This window comes from Amblyraja radiata, chromosome 2 (assembly GCF_010909765.2).
Source record: "Amblyraja radiata isolate CabotCenter1 chromosome 2, sAmbRad1.1.pri, whole genome shotgun sequence".
Classification (NCBI taxonomy): Eukaryota; Metazoa; Chordata; class Chondrichthyes; order Rajiformes; family Rajidae; genus Amblyraja; species Amblyraja radiata.
In genome coordinates, this window is record NC_045957.1 from 8,349,148 (window position 1) to 8,372,111 (window position 22,964).

Below are 22,964 nucleotides of genomic sequence, written 5' to 3' on the forward strand. Positions count from 1 at the left end.
CTATGCATGCCCACTTTTAGAATCCTCTACCTTGGGAAAAATACCGTGAGGGTTCACGTTGTTCACGTTATCCATGCCCCTCGTGATCTTGTGCACCGCAGTATGGTCGCCCCCCCCCTCACTCAGCCTGTTACTGTACAAACGTCCCTGCTACTCCAACCTCCCCCTCTAACTCGAGTCCGCAGGCCCAGGTAACCTAATCCGTCTTCTAGGAGCAGGTCTGCAGGACAGAGCCCTAACGTCCAAGTTTTCAACACGCAACAGCTTAAACGCCACGAGTTGCATTTCTTCAGACCTCTCACCAGCCTCTGGGTGAAAAAGTGTTTCGTCGTCTCCCTTCTCATCCTTCCACCAATTGCTTTAAATGTACCTTCCTGTTTTCGGATGTCTCTGAGGGAACCAAGTCCTTCCCATTTATTGTCTGGGCCCCTCGGTTTTATACACCTCAATTAAGTCTCCCCTCGGTCTCCTCTGTTCCAAAGAAAACAACCCGAGCTTATCCCATCTTAGCTCATCTATAATTTTCCAGTGCTGGCAATATCCTTCTAAATCTCCTCTGCACCCTCTCCAGTACATTCACATTCCTGCTGAAATAAGGTGAGGGAGAACTGTGCACATACTTGTTCTCTATCCACCTCCAGCATCACCTCTCTCGTGCTCTGCCTCAATTAATACAAGGGAAGCGTCCTAAATGCTTTATTTAACCCGCTCACTGACCAGTCCTGCCTTTTAGCTTTGAAAAACTCCTTTGTTGCTTTAGCAGTATGTTTGGGATGATAGTCTTGCTGTAGAATGAACCGCCGGCCAATGAGTTGAGGCATTTGTTTGAACTTGAGCAGATAGGATATGTCTATACACTACATAATTCATTATGCTACTACCATCAGCAGTTGTATCATCAATGAAGATAAGTGAGTCAGTACCTTCAGCAGCCATACATGCCCAGGCCATAACACCCCCACCACCGTGTTTCACAGATGAGGTGGTATGCTTTGGATCTGGGTAGTTCCTTCTCTCCTCCATACTTTGCACTTGCCATCACTGATATAAGTTAATGTTCGTCTCATCTGTCCACAAGACCTTTTTCCAGAACTGTGGTTGCTCTTTTAAGTACTTCTTGGCAAACTGTAACCTGGCCATCCTATTTTTGTGGCTAACCGGTGTTTTGCATCTTGCAGTGTAGTCTCTGTATTTCTGTTCATGAAGTCTTCTGCGGACAGTGGACATTGACAAATCCACACCTGACTCCTGAAGAGTGTTTCTGATCTGTCGGACAGGTGTTTGGGGATTTTTCTTTATTATAGAGAGAATTCTTCTGTCATCAGCTGTGGAGGTCTTCCTTGGCCTGCCAGTCCCTTTGTGATTAGTGAGCTCACCAGTGCTCTCTTTCTTCTTAATGATGTTCCAAACAGTTGCTTTTGGTAAGCCTATGGTTTGGCTGATGTCTCTAACAGTTTTATTCTTGTTTCTCAGTCTCATAATGGCTTCTTTGACTTTCATTGGCACAACTTTGGTCCTCATGTTGATAAACAGCAATAAAAGTTTCCAAAGGTGATGGAAAGACTGGAGGAAAGACTAGGTGCTGAGAGCTCTCTTACACCTGCATTACGGAGGCATTCAAACACACCTGAGCAATTACAAACGCCTGTGAAGCCATGTGTCCCAAACATTATGGTGCCCTGAAATGGGGGGACTATGTATAAACACAGCTGTAATTTCTACATGGTGAAACCAAATGTAGAAAAATGACCTTTATTAAAATCTGACAAAGTGCACTTAACCACATGTGATTTTTTCTATTACAAATCTCAAATTGTGGAGTACAGAGGCAAATAAATAAATGATGGGTCTTTGTCCCAGACATTATGGAGGGCACTGTTTGAACTCCATACAGACAGCACCTGTAGTCAGGATGGAATGTAGGTCTCTGGCGCTGTAAGTGCGTTAAGGCAGCAACTCCACCGTTGCACCACCATGCGCCCAACAGCTCCCTTTTAGCTCCAATTTCCCGTGCCTTTTGGTCGTCAACAAATTCCTGATCCAAATGCAACGATCGAATCACAAAGACGCACTCCCACGCTGTTCTTTAGGAGACCCAAAGCTATTGAGCAAGACGGCACAAGGTTTGCACCCAATGACCCCATCACTGTCCTGACCAGGCAGAGACTGGAATCTCCACAATCAGCTCACTTCATTCGCAACAAGATTCAGGAAAATACGATTCTCACCTGATAGGGATCAAACTTGGCGTCTCCAAACTGTCCCTTCTGTAGCCTGTGGACAAGATCTATCTGGTCATCTGTGAGTCGGATGTCAGTGCCGGTCATCTTATCTGGGACAGTACGCCTGCGGACAGGGAGAAAGCAATGAGGGGGGGAGCAATGGATGCAGATGTGAGCATCTTCAGCACAACACAAAGTGCTGGAGTAACTCAGCGGCTCAGGCAGCATCTCTTGAGAACATGGTTAGGTGACGTTTCGGGTCAGGGCCCTTCTTCAGACTCAAGAAGATCATCGCACAAACCAACCTCCCTTCCATTGACTCCATTTATACCTCACGCTGCCTCGGCAAGGCCAGCAGCATAATCAAGGACGAGTCGCACCCTGGCCACTCCCTCTTCTCCCCTCTCCCATCAGGCAAAGGTTATAGAAGTGTGAAAACGCACATCTCCAGATTCAGAGACAGTTTCTTCCCAGCTGTTATCAGGCAACTGAATCATCCTACCACAACCAGAGAGCAGTGCTGAACTACTATCTACCTCATTGGTGACCCTCGGAATATCCTTGATCGGACTTTGCTGGCTTTACCTTGCACTAAACGTTATTCCCTTATCATGTATCTATACATTGTAAATGGCTCGATTGTAATCATGTCTTGTCTTTCTGCTGACTGGTTAGCACGCAACAAAAGCTTTTCACTGTACCTCGCTACACGTGACAATAAACTAAACTACCTAACTAACGTCGCTGTCACGAGCTGCAATGTTGTCTATCCATTTCCCCCCACAGATCCTGCTTGATCCTCTGAGTTGCTCCAGCACTTTGGGCTTTGCTCAAGGGTGGGACGGGATTGGCAGCAGGTCAGGACCCATCACACTCCGCATGTAAAGGAGAGAGAGAATGCAATCTGCAGTCACAAGCAGCAACACTCTCATTTCAGAGTGTGGAGGAAGGAACTGCAGATGCTGGTTTACACCGAAGATAGACCCCAAAATGCTGGAGTTAGCGGGTCAGGCAGCATCCCTGGAGAAAAGGAATAGGAATCAGTCTGATGAGGGTGTACAGTTTTGGTTGCCTAATTATTGGGTACAGGTTTGGTCCCCTAACTTGAGGAAGGACATTCTTGCTATTGAGGGAGTGCAGCGTAGGTTTACAAGGTTAATTCCCGGGATGGCGGGACTGTCATACGCTGAGAGAATGATGGGCTTGTAAACTCTGGAGTTTAGAAGGATGAGAGGGTATATCATTGAAACATATAAGATTGTGAAGGGTTTGGACACGCTGGAGGCAGGAAACATGTTCCCGATGTTGGGGGAGTCCAGAACCAGGGTCCACAGTTTAAGAATAAGGGGTAAGCCATTTAGAACGGAGACGAGGAAAGATCGAGCACTTTCTCTTTTTCTTTGTGATTGGCGCCTCAATACGGTGACGGTGCATTAGTGGGATGTGCAGGAGAATATCACTGTGCTGTGCATACGTGAGAATAAAGAACCAGGCAACCATTGAGTGACCAATGCACTCCTTAAGTGATTCAATACTTAAAGATTTTGGGAGACGAACTGATAGAAACATGGAAAAATGGGTGCATGAGGAGTCCATTTGGCCCTTCGAGCCAGCACCGCCATTCAATATGATCATCGCTGATCATCTAAAATCAGTACCCTGTTCCTGCCTTTTCTCCATATCCTTTAATTCCTTTATCCCTCAGAGCTAAATCTAACCCTCTCTTGAACACATCCAGTGAATTGGCCTCCACTGCCTTCCGTGGCAGGGAATTCCCCAGATTCACAACTCTTTGGGTGAAAAAGTTTTTCTTCATCTCAGTCCTAAACGGCCTCCCTCTCATTCTTAAATGGACACCTTAACCGGGTGCTTGTGACAGGAAACCTCACTGAAATGTACCAATGGGGTTCGACAGGTCTGAAGAAGGGTCTCGACCTGAAACGTCACCCATTCTTTCTATCCAGAGATGCTGCCTGTCCTGCAGAGTTGCTCCAGCATTTTGAGTCTATTGACAGGGCAGGCAGGCATTGAGTTGATGTTTCCTATAACCGGGCTGCTCAGGGCTGACGCAGCCTCTAAATACAAGGTCGGCTGCACGGGACAGAAATGAAAAGACAGGTCTTCACCCAAAGGGTGATGTTTTAGACAATAGACAATAGGTGCAGGAGTAGGCCATTCAGCCATTCGAGCCAGCACCGACATTCAATGTGATCATGGCTGATCATCCCCAATCAGAACCCCGTTCCTGCCTTCTCCCCATATCCCCTGACTATTTTTAAGAGCCCTATCTAGCTCTCTCTTGAAAGCATCCAGAGAACCTGCCTCCACCGCCCTCTGAGGCAGAGAATTCCACAGACTCACCACTCTCTGTGAGAAAAAGTATTTCCTCGTCTCCGTTCTAAATGGCTTACTCCTTATTCTTAAACTGTGGCCCCTGGTTCTGGACTTCCCCAACATTGGGAACATGTTTCCAGCCTCTAGTGTGTCCAAACCCTTAACAATCTCATATGTTTCAATGAGATCCCCCTCATCCGTCTAAACTCCAGAGTGAACAAGCCCAGCTGCTCCATTCTCTCTGCATGTGACAGTCCCGCCATCCCGGGAATTAACCTTGTAAACCTACGCTGCACTCCCTCAATAGCAAGAATGTCCTTCCTCAAGGACATTTTCATCACTCTTCTACCCGAGAAGACAGTGAAGGTCGAGAATGCCTCCTCCATTGTCAGAGTGAGGCTAAAAGCAAATTGGAGGAACAGCATCTCATATTTCACTTGGGCAGCTTACAACCCAGTGGTATAAATACTGATTTCTCTAACTTCAAGTAACTGCATTCCCTATTTCTCCATCCCTCCCCCACCCAAGTCGCACCAGCTTGTCGTTTTCACCTAGCAAACAGCTAACAGTGGCCTGTTTCCTTTATCATCCTTACTTTTTTGCATACCTTTCATTCATTTGTTCTATATATCTCCACATCACCGTCTATATCTCTCGTTTCCCTCTCCCCTGACTCTTGCCTGAAGAAGGGTCTCGACCCGAAACGTCACCCATTCCTTCTCTCCAGAGATACTGCCTGTCCCGCTGAGTTACTCCAGCACTTTGTGCCTACCTTCGAGAATAATCAAGGCAGGTTGGCAGATTGTTAGATATTAAGAGATTCAAGGAGTTAATGTATCAAGGTAAAAAGATCGTCTGTCATTAAAATTAATGGCAGAACAGACCCGTGGATATCCTCCTGCGTATATTCTTTGTTTTTAATACACACACACACACACACACACACATCAGGCCAGAGGTTAAACCCAAAGTTCCTGCAGTGTTTTCCATACCAGTAATCCGGATTCTCCATTTTATCCAGAAATTCATCCAGTTCATCCTTATTTCGGATTGGTTTGTAGATTTTCTTTCCATCTAGGTCATATCCGATGTGTGGATAGTCTTTGTACCATTCCATAGGGATATTGCCCACAGTATTCCGGATATCCTACAAAAATGTTGGGAAAAGAAGACATTTTACTTTCACCCAAATATCAACTGACAATCACTAAAATATCACTGAATATGACAACTGATCGCCCAGTGGGATGAATATTGATTTCTCTAACTTCAAGTAACTGCATTCCCTCTTTCTCCATCCCTCCAACAGCCAAGGAACCATAGAAAGATAAACAGCTCTGCCATCAAAAACATCCAGCAGTCACACAATAGCATGAACAGCAATTGTGGAGTTTCATTCATTAGATTTTGCGTTGCTCAATCTGTCCCCGACCACCCACAAGAACTCCACATCACATACAGCGCAGAAGTTGGCCACCTGAGCCAACACAGGCCACGCTCCCCCATTCCCCACAGCCCTGCAACTCTTTGCCGGCATGGGTCCGATTTCCCTTTGAAGGTTCCTTCATGACCTGTAGCTCCAGCACTTCATCCAGCCGGGATCCAGAAAATACAGCGCGGAAACAGGCCCTTCGACCCACCGAGTCCGCGCCGACCGGCGATTACCCCGTGAGGGGGGTGAGAACAAAGGAGGAGCTGGCGAGGGGCACTTTGTAACGTTGTCAGCCCCCCTTTATGTAGCGACTGTTTGCATACTTTGGGTATGCAAGCAAAGACTTTCACCGTGCTTTGTCACACATGGGACAATTTACAGACGTTAATTAACCTACAAACCTGCATGTCCTTGGAGCGTGGGAGGAAACCGGAGCACCTAGAGGAAATTCTGCTGAAAAGCAGAAGGGTGGCAATGTGGTGCAGCGGTAGAGTTGTTGCCTCTCAGTTCCTTCTCAGAGACCTGGGTTCGATCCTGACTACGGGTGCTGTCTGTATGGAGTATGTATGTTTTCCCCGTGACCTGCATGGGTTTTCTCCGGGTGCTCCAGTTTCCTCCCACATCCCAAAGGCGTGCCGGTTTGTAGGTTCATTGGCTTTGGTAAGTATTGTAAATTGTTAAATAGGTTAATTAGCTTTGGTAAGTATTGTAAATTTGGTAAATATTGTAAATTGCCCCTTGTGCATGTAGGATAGTGCTAGTGTGCGGGGATCGCTGGTCGGCGCGCCATGGTGGGCCGAAGGGCCTGTTTCCGCGCTATATCTCTAAGCAAAAGCAAACTAAGTCTAGCGTGTGCTGCAGATAATGTATATCTTTTAAACTGCATAATTACTCCAGTAATGCAGCTGAATACTCAAAATGTAATCAGATGTGACTTAAGATGAATGACTACGAGGAAGGCCTTGGCCAGTATAAGGTGGACTTCCAATAATCAATAACGCAGCGCAGTGAAAACATAGCAAGTAGATTTCTGAAGTGGAACAGTGATGTAGTGAACACCTGCACCAAACTCTATAGGTGCCCCAGCAACCTCAGCAAGAAGAGGAATTGTAAGCTGTACGTGGGGGCTGGGGGCTGCTGGCACTGACGGGCCTGGGATTCCCAGCCAACAGGGCAACATTGAGGTGGTACCATTCTACATAAAGGGCAGAACTATCAGGATGCATCACAGCTGGGTTTTGGCAACGGCCCTGCCCGTGACCGCAATAAATTGTAGAGTTGTGGAAGAAATGTGGATCCTGGCTGGACGAAGGGTTGTAGATACAGATTGGGTAGGAACCTTCCAATGGAGGTTCCATGTGAGAGAAATCGGCATGTCAGGAACTCGTACGTCAGGCCGCCTGCTCACTGACTACAACTCGGCGTTCAACGCCATCATCCCCGCCAGACTCATCACCGGTCTTCCAGACCTGGGCCCCTGCACCTCCCTGTGCTACTGGATGCTGGCCTTCCTCATCAGTGGATCAGACAGCGGTGGACGGGACACTTCTCCTCCTCCTCACTGTCCACCAGCACACGCACCTCAAGGCTGTGTGGCTGAGCACAGCTCAAATATCTTCTATAAACTCGCCCACTGCATGACTGTGGTTGGCTGTGGCACAGGTGGTGAAGAGGCAGCGTACAGGAGAGGGATGGTACACCAACGCCCGTATCTACACCAGGCGCTGCCTCAAGAAGGCAGCATCCGTCATCACGCATCCCCACCACCTGGGCCATGCCCTCTTCTCGCTGCTGCCGGCGGGCAGGAGGTACAGATGCCCGAGGACACACACCACCAGGTTCAGCAACACCTACTGAACTACAACCATCAGATTTTTGAACCAACCTGCACAAACCTAATCCTACCTCAGCTATGAACCACCTCTTGCATCACTATAGATTTAGAGTGACAGAGTTATACAGTGTGGAAACAGGCCCTTCGGCCCAACTTGCCCATACTGACTAACATGTCCCAGCTACACTAGTCCCACCTGCCTGCGTTTGGTCCATATCCCTCCAAACCTGTCCTATCCATGTACCTGTCTAACTGTTTCTTAAACGTTGCGATAGTCCCAGCCTCAACTACCTCCTCTGGCAGCTCGTTCCATACACCCACCATCCTTTGTGTGAAAAAGTTACCCCTCAGATTCCTATTAAATCTTTTCCCCTTCTCCTTAAACCTATGTCCTCTGGTTTCACCAACTATGGACAAGAGACTGTGCATCTACCCGATCTATTCCTCTCATGATTTTATACCTCTATAAGATCACCCCTCATCCTCCTGCGCTCCAGGGAATAGAGACCCAGTCTACTCCACCTCTCCCTATAGCTTAGACACTATACTCCTGGCAACAACCTCGTAAATCTTCTCTGTACCCTTTCCAGCTTGACAACATCTTTCCTATAACATGGTGCCCAGAACTGAACACAATACTCTAAATGTGGCTTCACCAACATCTTCTACAACTGCAACATGACCTCCCAACCTCTGTACTCAATACTGATGAAGGCCCAAGTGCCAAAAGCCTTTTGACCACCCTATCTACCTGCGACTCCACCTTCAAGGAACCACCTGCACTTCTAGATCCCTCTGCTCTACAACACTCCCCAGAGGCCTACCATTCACTGTGTAGGTTCTGCCCATTTGTTTTCTAACTGTGTTTTGCCCTATGGTCTTGTTTCCGCACAGTCTTTTTCTTTTCACTGTCCTGTAGAATTCATGCATTGTTTAGGTGTCTGTGCATTGTGTGAATCTGTGACCCCGTGATGCTGCTCGAGGCAGGATTTTCATTGTTCCTGTACTTTACTGTGCTTGTGCATTAGACAATCAACTCAACTTGACTTGCTAAATATCAAGCCAGGACACTATGGAGAGCTACCTTAGTCCTTGAAATAGGTCGACAGTATAGAAAAGATCCTCAGCAAGAACAGAAGTGGCTTTGACATATTACCCTCACACACTCCCTGTATTAAGAAACATAGAACCATAGACAATAGGTGCAGGAGTAGGCCATTCGGCCCTTCGAGCCTGCACCGCCATTCAATATGATCATGGCTGATCATCCAACTCAGTATCCTGTACCTGCCTTCTCTCCATACCCCTTGATCCCTTTAGCCACAAGGGCCACATCTAACTCCCTCTTAAATATAGCCAATGAACTGGCCTCAATTACCTTCTGTGGCAGAGAGTTCCAGAGATTCACCACTCTCTGTGTGAAAAATGTTTTTCTCATCTCGGTCCCAAAGGATTTCCCCTCTATCCTTAAGCTGTGACCCCTTGTCCTGGACTTCCCCAACATCGGGAACAATCTTCCTGCATCTAGCCTGTCCAACCCCTTAAGAATTTTGTAAGTTTCTATAAGATCCCCCCTCAATCTCCTAAATTCTAGCGAGTACAAGCCGAGTCTATCCAGTCTTTCCTCATATGAAAGTCCTGACATCCCAGGAATCAGTCTGGTGAACCTTCTCTACACTCCCTCTATGGCAATAATGTCCTTCCTCAGATTTGGAGGCCAAAACTGTACGTAATACTCCAGGTGTGGTCTCACCAAGACCCAGTACAACTGCAGTAGAACCTCCCTGCTCCTATACTCAAATCCTTTTGCTATGAATGCTAACACACCATTCGCTTTCTTCACTGCCTGCTGAACCTGCATCCTTACTTTCAATGACTGGTGTACCATGACACCCAGGTCTCGTTGCATCTCCCCTTTTCCTAATCGGCCACCATTTAGATAATAGTCTACTTTCTTGTTTTTGCCACCAAAGTGGATAACCTCACAGTTATCCACATTATACTGCATCTGCCATGCATTAGCCCACTCACCCAGCCTGTCCAAGTCACCTTGCAGCCTCCTAGCATCCTCCTCACAGCTAACACTGCCCCCCAGCTTCGTGTCATCCGCAAACCTGGAGATGCTGCATTCAATTCCCTCGTCCAAATCATTAATATATATTGTAAATAGCTGGGGTCCCAGCACTGAGCCTTGCGGTACCTCACTAGTCACTGCCTGCCATTCTGAAAAGGACCCGTTTACTCCTACTCTTTGCTTGTTACATGTACAAGCCTCAGTCACTAGATGTGGCAAACACCGTATACACTCCACGACTGTTCAACATCATCTTCCACCACAACTTGTTGGAGCTAATATCCTCCTGTCAGTTTTAATTCTGACAACTCGTATCCATCAGAGACTACAAGATGAAACACATGTCCCTGTGCTCTAGTCAGATGGGGCAGCACGGTGGTACAGCAGTAGAGATGCTGCCTCACAGCACCAGAGGCCCGGGTTCGATCCTGACTACGGGTGCTGTCTGTACGGAGTTTGTACATTTTCCTCGTGACCTGCGTGGGTTTTCTCCAGGTGCTCCGGTTTCCTCCCACCCTCCAAAGATGCACAGGTTTGTAGGTTAATTGGTTTGGTATAATTGTAAATGATCCCTAGTGTGTGTAGGATAGTGTTGGAGTGCGGGGATCGCTGGACGGTGCGGACTAAGCGGGCTAAAACTAAAAACGAGAAAACTAAAGATAGTGGGTTGAGGTATTTTAAACACACCTCAGCAAATGAGCTATGAGGTGCAGTCACATGCGTGCACCAACACAGCCAGATTGCACATACTACACTGCGACACGCCACAAGTGAGGTCAACTTTAGATGCACTGGTCAGGGAAAAAATATTGGTCAAGATCGGAATGAACTTCCCCTTTCAAAGATGCGTGGAAATACTTTGCACTTACTGTCCCACTGTACGAGGTAATTCAAGAGCTCTCCCGAGTTTAAAAAAAAAATCAAACTCGTGGTAAGCACGTAGAATGTACGTAGCGGGTACGTCGGAGCTCGGGGACGTCTCTTAGCGGCTCGTAACGCTAGCGGCAGGTACTCGGGAAACGCGGGAAGCTCATGAAGACTCGTGAAGATGTTTCAACATGTTGGAAAAATGTCCACGTGAGCCCCGAGTACCTACAAGCGGCTATTACCGTAATTCTCCGAGTTCGAATCAGGGGAAACTCGTACAGTGGGACAGCCCCATAAGGCAGCAACTATGGCTGGGGGGTGGTTTGTGTGAGGGAAGGGGGGTGGGGGTGTAAGGCATAAGCGGTGGTGGGTTGAGACCAGGGACAAAGGTCATCAGGTGTTTATATCTCCTCCTGAGGTTAGGAAGAAACGTCACCATGTCAAATCAGAGGCCCACTGTATACATTACTGTTCTGATTCCACCCACCACCACCACCACCACTTGGAGAGCAGGAGAGACAAGGCAACAAATCTAGTGATCGAGACATGTGAGCCGTCTCATCAATCTGTCACAGTCTCCGTAGCGTCTGGTGTAGGTCTGGGTGTGTGCGTGCACCAGGTCTGACCCATCAAACCACATTTGATCATCCCTGTTGCTGACATATCATGGTCTCGCTACTTACACGCTCTCAAGTCATGCACTTTAATGAGACCTCCCTACAGCCACCTCCCAACTAATCTCAGCGATATCCTCCAGCACACATTTGCTGCACACGTGTTTCCTTGACGGCTCAATGGGGCTTCTATTTGTTACATGTGCAAACGCACCATGAAATTATTTTCCTGCATGCAGTCCAATAAAGCATTGCAATACCTAAGCACATGCCCAATTGGTAAAATGCACAGAAATAGTCTACGAGCCCACATACAAGAGGGGCCAGGTTTTCACGCCATTTTTAAAAGTCTCTTTAGGAAGGAGGAGAGAGAAGGGAGAGAGAGAGGGGGAGAGAGAGAAGAGGGGAGAGAGAAGGGGGAGAGGGGAGAGCCGGGTTCATTTTCCCACACAAGCCATAGGTGACTGGGCAATCTGAACCCAAGCACCAAGTTGAAAGTGGCCGAAGGTGCGCATCCCTCGGGACAGCCCCCACTCTCCCACGGACACCCACCGCGGGCTGCGGGTCAGGTGGAGCGGAGGTTTGGGACAATGTTCATGCCTTCACAGTGATGTGATGGACGCGGGGGTCTGGACCAATCGCAGAAAAGTCCCGCCACCCGGCAACGTCAAGTCCGTTATTGGACGTTTCTGTTGAGCGGAAGTCGGTTCGTTAACCTGTAGGCGACGCCGCCTTTTGGGTAGGTGGCGTTTCGACAGAGCGGCCATTCGGTAAGTTTGCTTTTAGGCGACGCAGCTTTTTGGTTCCTTGACTTTTAGGCGTCCCGCCCTTTCGGTTAGTTGGCGTTTCGTCTTCGGACTCTTTCGGTTCATTGGCGATTCGGCCTCGTTTCCATTCGATTCTTTGGCTTCGACTTCTTTGTTTCAGCCTCTTGTCTGTCGGCGCCACGTCCGGGTACCGAGGGGGCATCTCATTGACACTTACTGAATAGTGAAAGGCCTGGATAGAGTGGATGTGGAGAGGATGCTTCCACTAGTGGGAGAGTCTCCCACCAGAGGCTATAGCCTTAGAATAACCTTTAGGAAGGAGATGAGGAGGAATTTCTTTGGTCAGAGGGTGGTGAATCTGTGGAATTCATTGCCACAGGCGGCTGTGGAGGCCAAATCAATGGATATTTTTAGGGCGGAAATTGACAGATTCTCGATTAGTGAGGGAGTCGAGGCACGAGAGTGGGTACACAAAAATGCTGGAGAAACTCAGCGGGTGCAGCAGCATCTATGGAGCGAAGGAAATAGGCAAAGTTTCGGCCCGAATCGTTGCCTATTTCCTTCGCTCCATAGATGCTACTGCACCCGCTGAGTTTCTCCAGCATTTTTGTGTACCTTCGATTTTCCCGCATCTGCAGTTCCTTCTTAAACATAGGAGAGTGGGGTTGAGAGGTAAAGATAGATCAGCCATGATTGACTATAGAGTAGACTAATTGTGCTCCTATAACCTATGAATGTATGAAAGGCAGACAAATAGGAGCATCTCAGACAAATTGGTTTGGCATAGACGTGTTTAAAGGGCCATTTTTGGTGCTCAGTAACATCATGATTGTAGCACTTGGGAACAGCACTTCGAACAGAGAAACATTCCTTTGGTGTGACTGAAATGTCAGTCTAAATTATTTCAGACTTAAATCTCTGGAGGGAGCCTTAAACCTCAACGTTCAGACTTGGGAGATGGGAGTGAATCACGGCAGCCAGCTGAAAGAACAGAAAGATCTTCTCTCTGGACAGGGCAGGGGAAAAAAAATGTCACGTCACGGGCTCGTCTATTCATTCAGAAAAGGACACTGGCTAAACAGGAGCTACTGTCAAATGGAAATGGGTCAAATATGTAGAAGGACACAAAGCGGGAACGCTTGCCTTGCGTGTCAGGGTCGCCCATGCGATTCCAGTGACAGGTTACACCACGGGGTGGGGAACCTTTTCATGTTGGAAGGCCACATTAAGTTAGCTGTAATCTAAGGGGTTGGACAGGCTAGATGCAGGAAGATTGTTCCAGATGTTAGGGAAGTCCAGAACAAGGGGTCACAGTTTAAGGATAAGGGGGAAATCCTTTAGGACCGAGATGAGAAAAACATTTTTCACACAGAGAGTGGTGAATCTCTGGAACTCTCTGCCACAGAAGGTAGTTGAGGCCAGTTCATTGGCTATATTTAAGAGGGAGTTAGATGTGGCCCTTGTGGCTAAAGGGATCAGGGGGTATGGAGAGAAGGCAGGTACAGGATACTGAGTTGGATGATCAGCCATGATCATATTGAATGGTGGTGCAGGCTCGAAGGGCCGAATGGCCTACTCCTGCACCTATTTTCTATGTTTCTAATAGGGCCGCATCCAAGAAACTTCAATGAGATATAGGATTATTTTGTTGAATCTTCTTTTACTCTTTGGTATTTTAAGTACACGTTCATTTTAAGATTAAAATAAAAAATAATAAAAGAAGAAAAAAAAAAAATATGAATAAAAATAAATAGATTTGTTCTACAAAATTTGGATTCATTCAAAAGGCCGCACTTAATGGCCTAGAAGGCTGAAGGCTGCATTAAGTTCCCCACCCCTGGGTTGCACCATCCCCTTGGACCAGGAGATGTGATAGCTCATCTGCCCATTAACTAGAACCAATCAATGTTCGCTAACTTGATATTTCCTGTGGCGCGATATGTAGCTTCATGGGAAACCATACCTAGCGTGCAAAATCGTCAAGCCTAAAGTAGCATCACGCTATGTTCCCACTGCTGTAATCAAAGGCAAGAACAGAGAGGGGGAGAACACAGGAGGGGGGGAGGGGGCGGGAAGGACACAAGTGGCAGTGGAAGTGAGAGAGAGAGAAAGAGAAAGAGGGGGGGAAGAGAGAGAGAGAGAGAGAGAGAGAGAGAGGGAGAGAGGGGGAGAGGGGGAGAGAGAGAGAAAGCAAGAGAGAGAGTGAAAGACAGAGAGAGAGAGAGAGAGCGAGAGAAAGAGAGACAGAGAAAGGAAGAGAGAGAAAGAGAGAGAGAAAGTGAGAACAAGGGAGAGAGATAGAGAGATAGAGGGGAAGAGAGTAGTAGAGAGGAAAGAGGAGAGAGGAGAGAGAAAAATAATTAAGAGGGAAATAGACACAAGCACAGGAATCATAACAGCACAAGACCACAAATCCTGGTGTCACAAGGATTTCAGTCAAGATTTTTCAGTGAAGTCTGAAGAAGGGTCCTGACCCGAAACGTCACCTCTCCCATGTTGTGCGCAGATGCTGCCTGACCCAGTGAGTTACTCCAGCAGTTTGTGTCCGAGGTTGGTGAATCCAACGCACTAGAATGCAAGAGGCTGCAGAGAGCGGTGGACTCAGCACAGTCCATCACGGGCACAAGCCCTCTCCACCATGTAAAGCATCTAAACCAGACATTGCCTCAGCAAGGAGGCATCTATCATCAAGGATGTGTCATTTAGGTACACATTGTTTTTTGAGTTGTCTGGGTCTACGTGTCTGTGTTGCAAGCGAGCAAGGTTTTCATTGTACCCGTACCTCACCGAACTTGTGCTTATGAAAATAAACTTGGGGAATGTTTGGGTGAGTTCCAACAGTCAAGCAATATCGGGTCCTCATTAGTGTTGTAGTTAGTATCCCCACATACCACGCCTGATACCGGGGGTTCAATTCCCCGATGGGAAGATGTTTTAAATTGTCTTTGTAACTGATGCACTACAATACTTCTCCGCGGATTGTCACCTTGCCGTGGTGGAGAAGCTTGTGTGGCCCTGAGATCGATGCCGTCTGGAGCTATGCTCCTTGTAGGGCCACCCATGGCGGTAAGGTGGAGGGGGAGGTCTCTGACAAAGAGCAATCCAACCGACTTCAACGGTGGAACAGGCGGAGGACGATGGCTGACTTTAGTGGAGCATCATAACGGCTGGGAAGGCGGATGAAGGCTGCAGCAGAAAAGGGTCTCCGGTCATCTTGGACTCCATGCCACTGGATCCTGACCCAGATCTGCCAAGGACCGTGTGGTGGCTGTCTGTGCACCAGTCTCGACCAGGCGTCCTCCATATAGGGAATAGCACCCCGGAGACACCCATGGTCAGCCACGACCGAAGGGGACCTAAGACTACAATGCTGAGTACTATACCCTGTATCTTCCCCTTTGTTCTTTCTATTGTACTTGAGTTTGGCTTGATTGTAATTATGTATAGTACAGTATTGTCTGATTTGACTGGATAGCATGTAAAACAAAGCTTTTCCCTGTACCTCGGTACACATGACAATAATAAGCCTAAATGAGAACACATGAGAAACTAGATCTGACAGGATGCAGGGGGGTAACTGAGTGACATTCAGTAGCCGCCACTGTAATTTGAGCAGAGTTCACCGTAAACAAGAGGGCAGCACAGTGGTGCAGCTGGTAGAGTCACTGCCTCACAGCGCCAGAGAGCCGCCTTCCATCCTGACCTCGGGTGCTGCCTGTGAAGAGTTTGCACGTTCAACCTGTGACTGTGTGGTTTATCTCCGGGTGCTCAGGTTTCCTGCCATATGCCAAAGAGGGGGTGGGTTTGTACGTTAATTAGCCTCCGCAAATTGGCCCCCGTGCAGTCGAAAGTGGGGATATAACATGGAACGAATGTGAAAGGGTGATCAATGGTCGGCGTGGGCCGAAGTGCTGAATCTCTCTAAAACCAAAGAGAAGAGAAAGGGGGAGAGAGAGGGATTCACTCCACTCAGGAGGTATTGAGATGCAATGACAGGAGAATTAAAAAAATCTACATCGAGTCTTTTCACTTCACCAATTACATGAAGCGGATGGCGTGATATGTGTGCAAGAAATATTGGGGGGGGGGGGGGCAATTGACGTGAAATACTTTGCAGACATAAGAGACTGCAGATGCTGGAATCCTGAGCCAAAAAAAAGGCAGGTCAGACAGCATCTGTGGGGGGAAATGGACTGATGATAACCTGCTTTTAATCCAGCTGGGAACAAGATGGAGAATTCATCAGTGGCTGATGTCCCTATTCCAGGTGCCACACAACCCGAGACATCAACAGAGGGAGTAGCCCACGTAACTAAGCACCAAAACTAATATATTATATATACATACATATACAGGGCGGCACGGTGGCGCAGCGGTAGAGTTGCTGCCTCACAGCACCAGGGATCCAGGTTCGATTCCGACTACGGGTGCTGTCTGTACGGAGTTTGTTCGTTCTGCCCGGGACCTGATTGGCTTTCTCCGGGAGCTCAGGTTTCCTCCCACACCCCAAAGACGCACAGGTTTGTTGAGTTCATTGGCTTAGGTAAAATTGTAAGTTGTCCCTAGTGTGCGTAGGATAGTGTTGGGGTGCGGGGATTCCTGGTCGGCGCGGACTCGGTGGGCTGAAGAGCCTGTTTCCACGCTGTATCTCTAAACTAAGTTAATACACACTACACAGCCACACACACTACACAGCCACACACACTCACTCATTTCATTGGTATTTAATGATCATTGCTTTGAAAGTCTTAAAATGTAACGTTTCATGGTTAGAATGCTTGTGGAGGTCTACTATATTCCGCACTACTTCAGGAGAAGCCCTTTAAAGTTTTTCCTATCCTGCAGTTAGTTAATGTCCTTTTATTACTTTTAGAAAGAATAATGGAGCGGAAAGTGCTAGAATCAAGTCAAACAGAGTCAGCATGGAGACAGGCCCTTCGGCCCAACTTGTCCATACCAACCACGGTGCCCCCTCTAAGCTGGTCGCATCTGGCCCATATCTCTCTCAACCTTTCCTATCCACGAACCTGTCCAAATGTCTTTCAAATGTTGTTATTGTACCTGCCTCAACTACCTCTACTGGCAGCTCGTTCCATGTACCCACTACCCCCCGACACAGACATTGTGTGCCGAAGGGCCTGTTTTACTGAGCTGCTGACACCGTTCAATGTTCTGTGTCTCCATTAGATCACCCCTCTGGCGCTGTGGGGCAGCAACTCTACCCGCTGCGCCACTGTGCCAATAGTTTTCTTCATCTGCAGTGCCACGTTTAGGGAAGATGGCAATATTTTTCTGTGAAAATTCTTCCTGGACACCTTGTCTACCTTGGTTAAGTATTAGTTTGGTTTAGAGATACAGCGCTGAAGCAGGCCCTTCGGCCCACCAAGTCCGCACCGACCAGCGATCCCCGTAGATTTACCCATATCCTACACACACACTAAGGACAATTTGCAATTATACCAAGCCAATTAACCTACAAACCTGCACGTCATTGGAGTGTGGGAGGAAACCGGAGATCCCGGTGAAAACCCACGCAGGCGATGGGGAGAACGTACAAACTCCACACAGACAGCACCCGTAGTCAGGATCGAACCCGGGTTTCTGGCGCTGCGAGGCAGCAACTCTGCCGCTGCGCCACCGTGGCACAGGCACTGGGAATGGGAAATGGGAAAAGGCTCTGCCGTGGATGGGGGGGGTGGATGTTTGGAGCCAAAGCAGGTTATTGGGGCAGAGTCGGCCATTTAATCTAAATCCAGCTGTGGACAGGTGTTCATGATGCCGAGTTGAAATCAAAAGCCTGAGCCCACCAGGGCGAAGCTATGAACTTGAAAGAAACTACTTGAATTTTTATAAGGCTTTTCATACACAAATACATTTACCATACACAGGTGCTTCTTGTAGAGTAGCATTGCTGTAAAGCAGGAACTCAGCAGGTAACTTTAGCTCAACATTCAATGTTTTAAATATTAAAGTGATCTATGGATAAATAATGGCCTCAACAGAAGGCACATAATTTCCCTCAGCCACAAATGCAAAGTGCTGGAAGAACTCAGCGGGTCAGGCAGCATCTGTGGAAGGGATGGACCAACAATGTTTTGGGTCGGGACCTTCTTCAGATGAGAATTGGGAAGGGAAATATCAAGCGTGATTAATTGTACGGGAAGGGTCCAGACCCATAACGTTGTCTGCCATTTCCCTCCACAGATGCTGCCTGACCCGCAGAGTTCCTCCAGCAATTCCCACTCGATGTCAGCCGGACCAAGGAGATTGTGATCAACGTCAGGAAGCGACGACACACACAGATAGACACAAAATGCCAGAGTTGAAGAAGGGTCTCAACCTGAAACGTCACCCATTCCTTCTCTCCAGAGATGCTGCCAGCATTTTGTGTCTATCTTCGATTTAAACCAACATCTGCAGTTCTTCCCTACACATGCCTGACCCGCTGAGTTCTTGCAGCACTTTGCGTTTGGCTATCTATACATATACATTGATGGCACCAAAGTAGAGATGGTTGATAGCTTCAAGTTTTTAGGAATTCATATCACCAGCAATTCGTCTGGAACCAGCCACATCTAAGCAAGCATTGGACAAGGAAACACACCCACCTCTACTTCCGTAGGAAGTTCGGCATGTCCCCACCAACCTTCACCAACTGGTCCCATATCACGGCATTAGTCCCACATCCCAGACACCATCACACAATCCAACCTCCCTTCCATTGACTCCATCTACACCTCACGCAGCCTCGGCAAGGCCAGCAGCATAATCAAGGACCAGTCTCACCCCCTCTTCTCCCCTCTCCCATCAGTCAAGAGGTCCAGAAGTTTTAAAACCCACACCCCCAGATTCAGCGACAGTTTCTTCACATCCTATCACGAACTAGAGAGCAGTCCCGACCTCTAATCGACCCCACTGGAGACCTTCAAGAACTATCTTTAATCTGACTTTGTTTAGGAAGGAACTGCAGATGCTGGTTTAAACCGAAGATAAGACACAAAAAGCTGGAGTAACTCAGTAGGTCAGGCAGCCTCTCTGGAGAAAAGGACTAGGTGATGTTTTGGCTCGAGACCCTTCATCATCGAGAGTCAGGGGAAAGGGGAATGAGAGATATAGATGGTGGTGTAGAGAGATATGGAACAGGTGAATAAAAGATATGCAAAAAAGTAACTGTGATAAAGGAAACAGGCCATTGTTAGCTGTGTGCTAGGTGAAAACGTGTTACAGACAATGAGACTCAACAAGACAACTTTGAAGCTGGTACGACTTGGGTGGGGGAGGGATGGAGAGAGAGGGAATGCAAGGGTTACGTGAAGTTACTATAATCGGACTTCACCGTGCACTAAATGTTATAGCCTTGATCCTATATGTCTACACTGTAGATAGCTTGATTTCAATCGTATACTCATTTAGCTGACAGGGTAGTATGCAACATTTTCACTGTGTCTTGGTACACATAACAATAATAACTAGTGTTTTGCTCAAGATTCCAGCATCTGCAGTTCTTTGCATTTAGAGTATTGTGTTCCGTTCCGGGCACCATGTTGTGGGAAAGATCGACACAAAAAGCTGGAGTAACTCAGCGGGACAGGTAGCATCTTTGGAGAGAAGGAATAGGTGACGTTTCGGGTCGAGACCCTTCTTCAGGCTAGTGGGATAGGAAAGATCCTGATAGGAAAGATGCTGTCAAGCTGGAAAGGGTGCAGAGAAGATTTACGAGGTTGTTGCCAGGACTCGAGGGCCTGAGCTAAAGGGAGAGGTTGAGCGGGCTAGGACTCTATTCCTTGGAGAGCAGGAGGGTGAGGGGTGATCTTATAAAAGTGTACAAAATCATGAGAGGAATATATTGGGTGGACGCACAGTCTCATGCCCAGGGTAGGGGAATCGAGAAACAGATGACATAGGTTTAAGTTGAGGAGAGAAAGATTTAATAGGTACCTGAGGAGTAGCTTTTTCCACACAGAGGGTGGTGGGTATATGGAACGAGCTGCCGGAGGAGGTAGTTGAGTCATGTACTGTCACTACATTTAAGAAACATTTGGACCCATACATGGATAGGAAAGTTTATAGGGATATGGGCCAAATGTAGGCAGGTGGGAGTAATGTACATTGGACATATTGGTCAGTGTGGGCGTTGAGTCGAAGGGCCTATTTCCACACTGTATGACTCCATTTAGAACGGAGACGAGGAAACACTTTTTCTCACAGAGCGTGGTGAGTCTGTGGAATTCTCTGCCTCAGAGGCCGGTGGAGGCAGGTTCTCTGGATGCTTTCAAGAGAGAGCTAGAGAGGGCTCTTAAAAATAGATATGGGGAGAAGGCAGGAACGAGGTACTGATTGGGGATGGTACACAAAAATGCTGGAGAAACTCAGCGGGTGCAGCAGCATCTATGGAGCGAAGGAAATAGGCAACGTTTCAGCCCAAAACGTTGCCTATTTCCTTCGTTCCATAGATGCTGCTGCACCCGCTGGGTTTCTCCAGCATTTTTGTGTACCTTCGATTTTCCAGCATCTGCAGTTCCTTCTTAAACACTGATTGGGGATGATCAGCTATGATCACATTGAATGGCGGTGCTGGCTCGAAGGGCCGAATGGCCTCCTCCTGCACCTATTGTCTATTGTCCATGACATTTCCCTGGTCCCAGTCTCGACCCAAAACGTCACCCATTCCTTCTATCCAGAGATGCTGCCTGATCCGCTGTGTTACTCCAGCACTTTGTGTGTTGCTCCAAAATCCAGACTCATAGTCCAGGCTCAGGCTGCTCCTGCGAGCCGCTGCTTTGGCGGAGGGGCAGTTCAACCCAGTTCATATAATCGTGTATCGCCTTTCCGCTGACGGGCTGGCACGCAACAAAAGCTTTTCACTGTACCTTGGTACACTTGGCAATAAACCAAACTGAACTAACTATGACCCCATTTATACCTCACCCTGCCTCGGCAAGTCCAGCAGCATAATCAAGGACAAGTGGCACCCTGGCCACTCCCTCTTCTCCCCTCTCCCATCAGTGTGAAAACGCACTTCTCCAGACTCGGGGACAGTTTCTTCCCAGCTGTTATCAGGCAACTGAATCATCCTACCACAACCAGAGACAGCGCTGAACTACTATCTACCTCTTTGGTGACGCTCTAACTATCTTTGATCAGACGTTGCTGGCTTTACCTTGCACTAAACGTTATTCCCATATCATGTATCTATGCACCGTGGATGGCTCGATTGTAATCATGCATTGTCTTTCTGCTGGCTGGTTAGCACGCAACAAAAACCTTTTCACTGTACCTCGGTACACGTGACAATAAACTAAACTGAACTGAACGACTGAACTAAGTTAGTGCCACGGAGATCTTTCATCCCACTTGTTTAAGAAGGAACTGCAGATGCTGGAAAATCGAAAGTGGACAAAAATGCTGGAGAAACTCAGCAGGTGCTGCAGCATCTATGGAGCTTTGCTCCATAGCTGCTGCCGCACCCACTGAGTTTCCCCAGCATTTTTGTCCACTTTCATCCCACTTGGAAGGGCTGCCATGCACTGGGTTTAACTGCCCCTCCGCCAAAACAGCAGCTCGCAGGAGCAGCATGAGCCTGGACCATGGAGTCTGGTTTCTGAAGCGAGACTTGGAACCAGGAGCCTTTTTTTAAATCAGAAGCAGCTATGCCAAACCAGCGAGTGCCACAACTGAGCCGGAGAAACACTTGCTTCCAAGGCATTGCCGTCGCTGTATGTGTGAGAAGCAGCAAAAGGTTAGGAATGTTACAATTGTGCGACTCTCTATTAATAGGGCATGTGTCCAAACACCAGGGCCGGGGTCGGTCTTCACGAGCCACACGGAGGCTCCGCTTGCAAGTGCGCCGTGCCAGGCGACCAGTCACCTCACCCCCGCTCGGCTCCGGGGCTGCGCTCCCATGCACGGCACCTCGGCACCGCCAAGTGCGCTCACTTCCACTGATCCTCCGCCAGCTCCCACACCATTAACACACCTCATCCAGTTTTCCATCTGTAATCACTGCGAGAGGAAAAATGACTGGAGCCGAAATAAATAAGGAAGAATGCGATGAGAATGGTTGGTTAGAGGAATGCCGTGCTAAAAGTCAGGAATGATTCATAGTCCTTTGTTAGGCAATGACCTCAACCAAATATTCTTTTAATTATCATACATGTGGTCTTTTATTCCCTATTCTTGCACTCGAGGTATCGCTGTGCCCACCCCCGTGCATATGACCCAGATACTTGGCGCACAACCAAACGGTAGAGGGAAATAGAATTTCCAACTGCAAAGTCATTTGTAAGATGTCCTGTCCCCTGCAGAATTGGAAGGCTGCAAAATGGTTACCGATAGCGAAGAGCAAAGCCCGCGAGGGACAAGAAAATGAGGGTGATGGCTTTAAAAGGCTAGCACGGCACGCAGTGAGTAGATCTGCTGGTCCCGTGGCTCCAGTGAGCTGAGTTCAATCCCCTGGAGACACAAGGCAGAGCACAAAGTGCTGGAGTAACTCAGCAGGTCAGGCAGCACCTGCGGAGGAGATGGAAAGGTGATGTTTTAATTCAGGGCGGCACGGTGGAGCAGTGATAGAGTTGCTGCCTCACAGCGCCGGAGACCCGGTTCGATCCTGACTACGGGTGCTATCTGTACAGAGTTTGTATGCTCTCCCCGTGACCTGCGTGGGTTTTCTCCGGGAGCTCCGGTTTCCTCCCACACTCCAAAGACGTACAGGTTTGTGAGTTAACTGGCTTGGTATAATTGTAAATTATCCCTAGTGGATGTAGGAGAGTCTTAGTGTGTGGTGCAATGTGGGCCGATGTTCCTGTTTCTGCGCTCTATCT

General features: G+C 48.0%; 1 protein-coding gene across 1 annotated transcript in view; it reads right to left on the reverse strand.

Annotated features, from left to right (window-relative positions):
* Positions 1–22,964, reverse strand: part of bop1 (BOP1 ribosomal biogenesis factor) — a 185,473-nt gene that overhangs the window by 26,284 nt on the left and 136,225 nt on the right. The window contains exons 4-5 of the mRNA XM_033041756.1: positions 5,549–5,703; positions 2,229–2,346 (exon numbers count right to left, since the gene is read on the reverse strand). Of these exons, the coding sequence (XP_032897647.1) occupies positions 2,229–2,346; positions 5,549–5,703 (273 nt within the window). The remainder of the gene's footprint in view (positions 1–2,228; positions 2,347–5,548; positions 5,704–22,964) is intronic.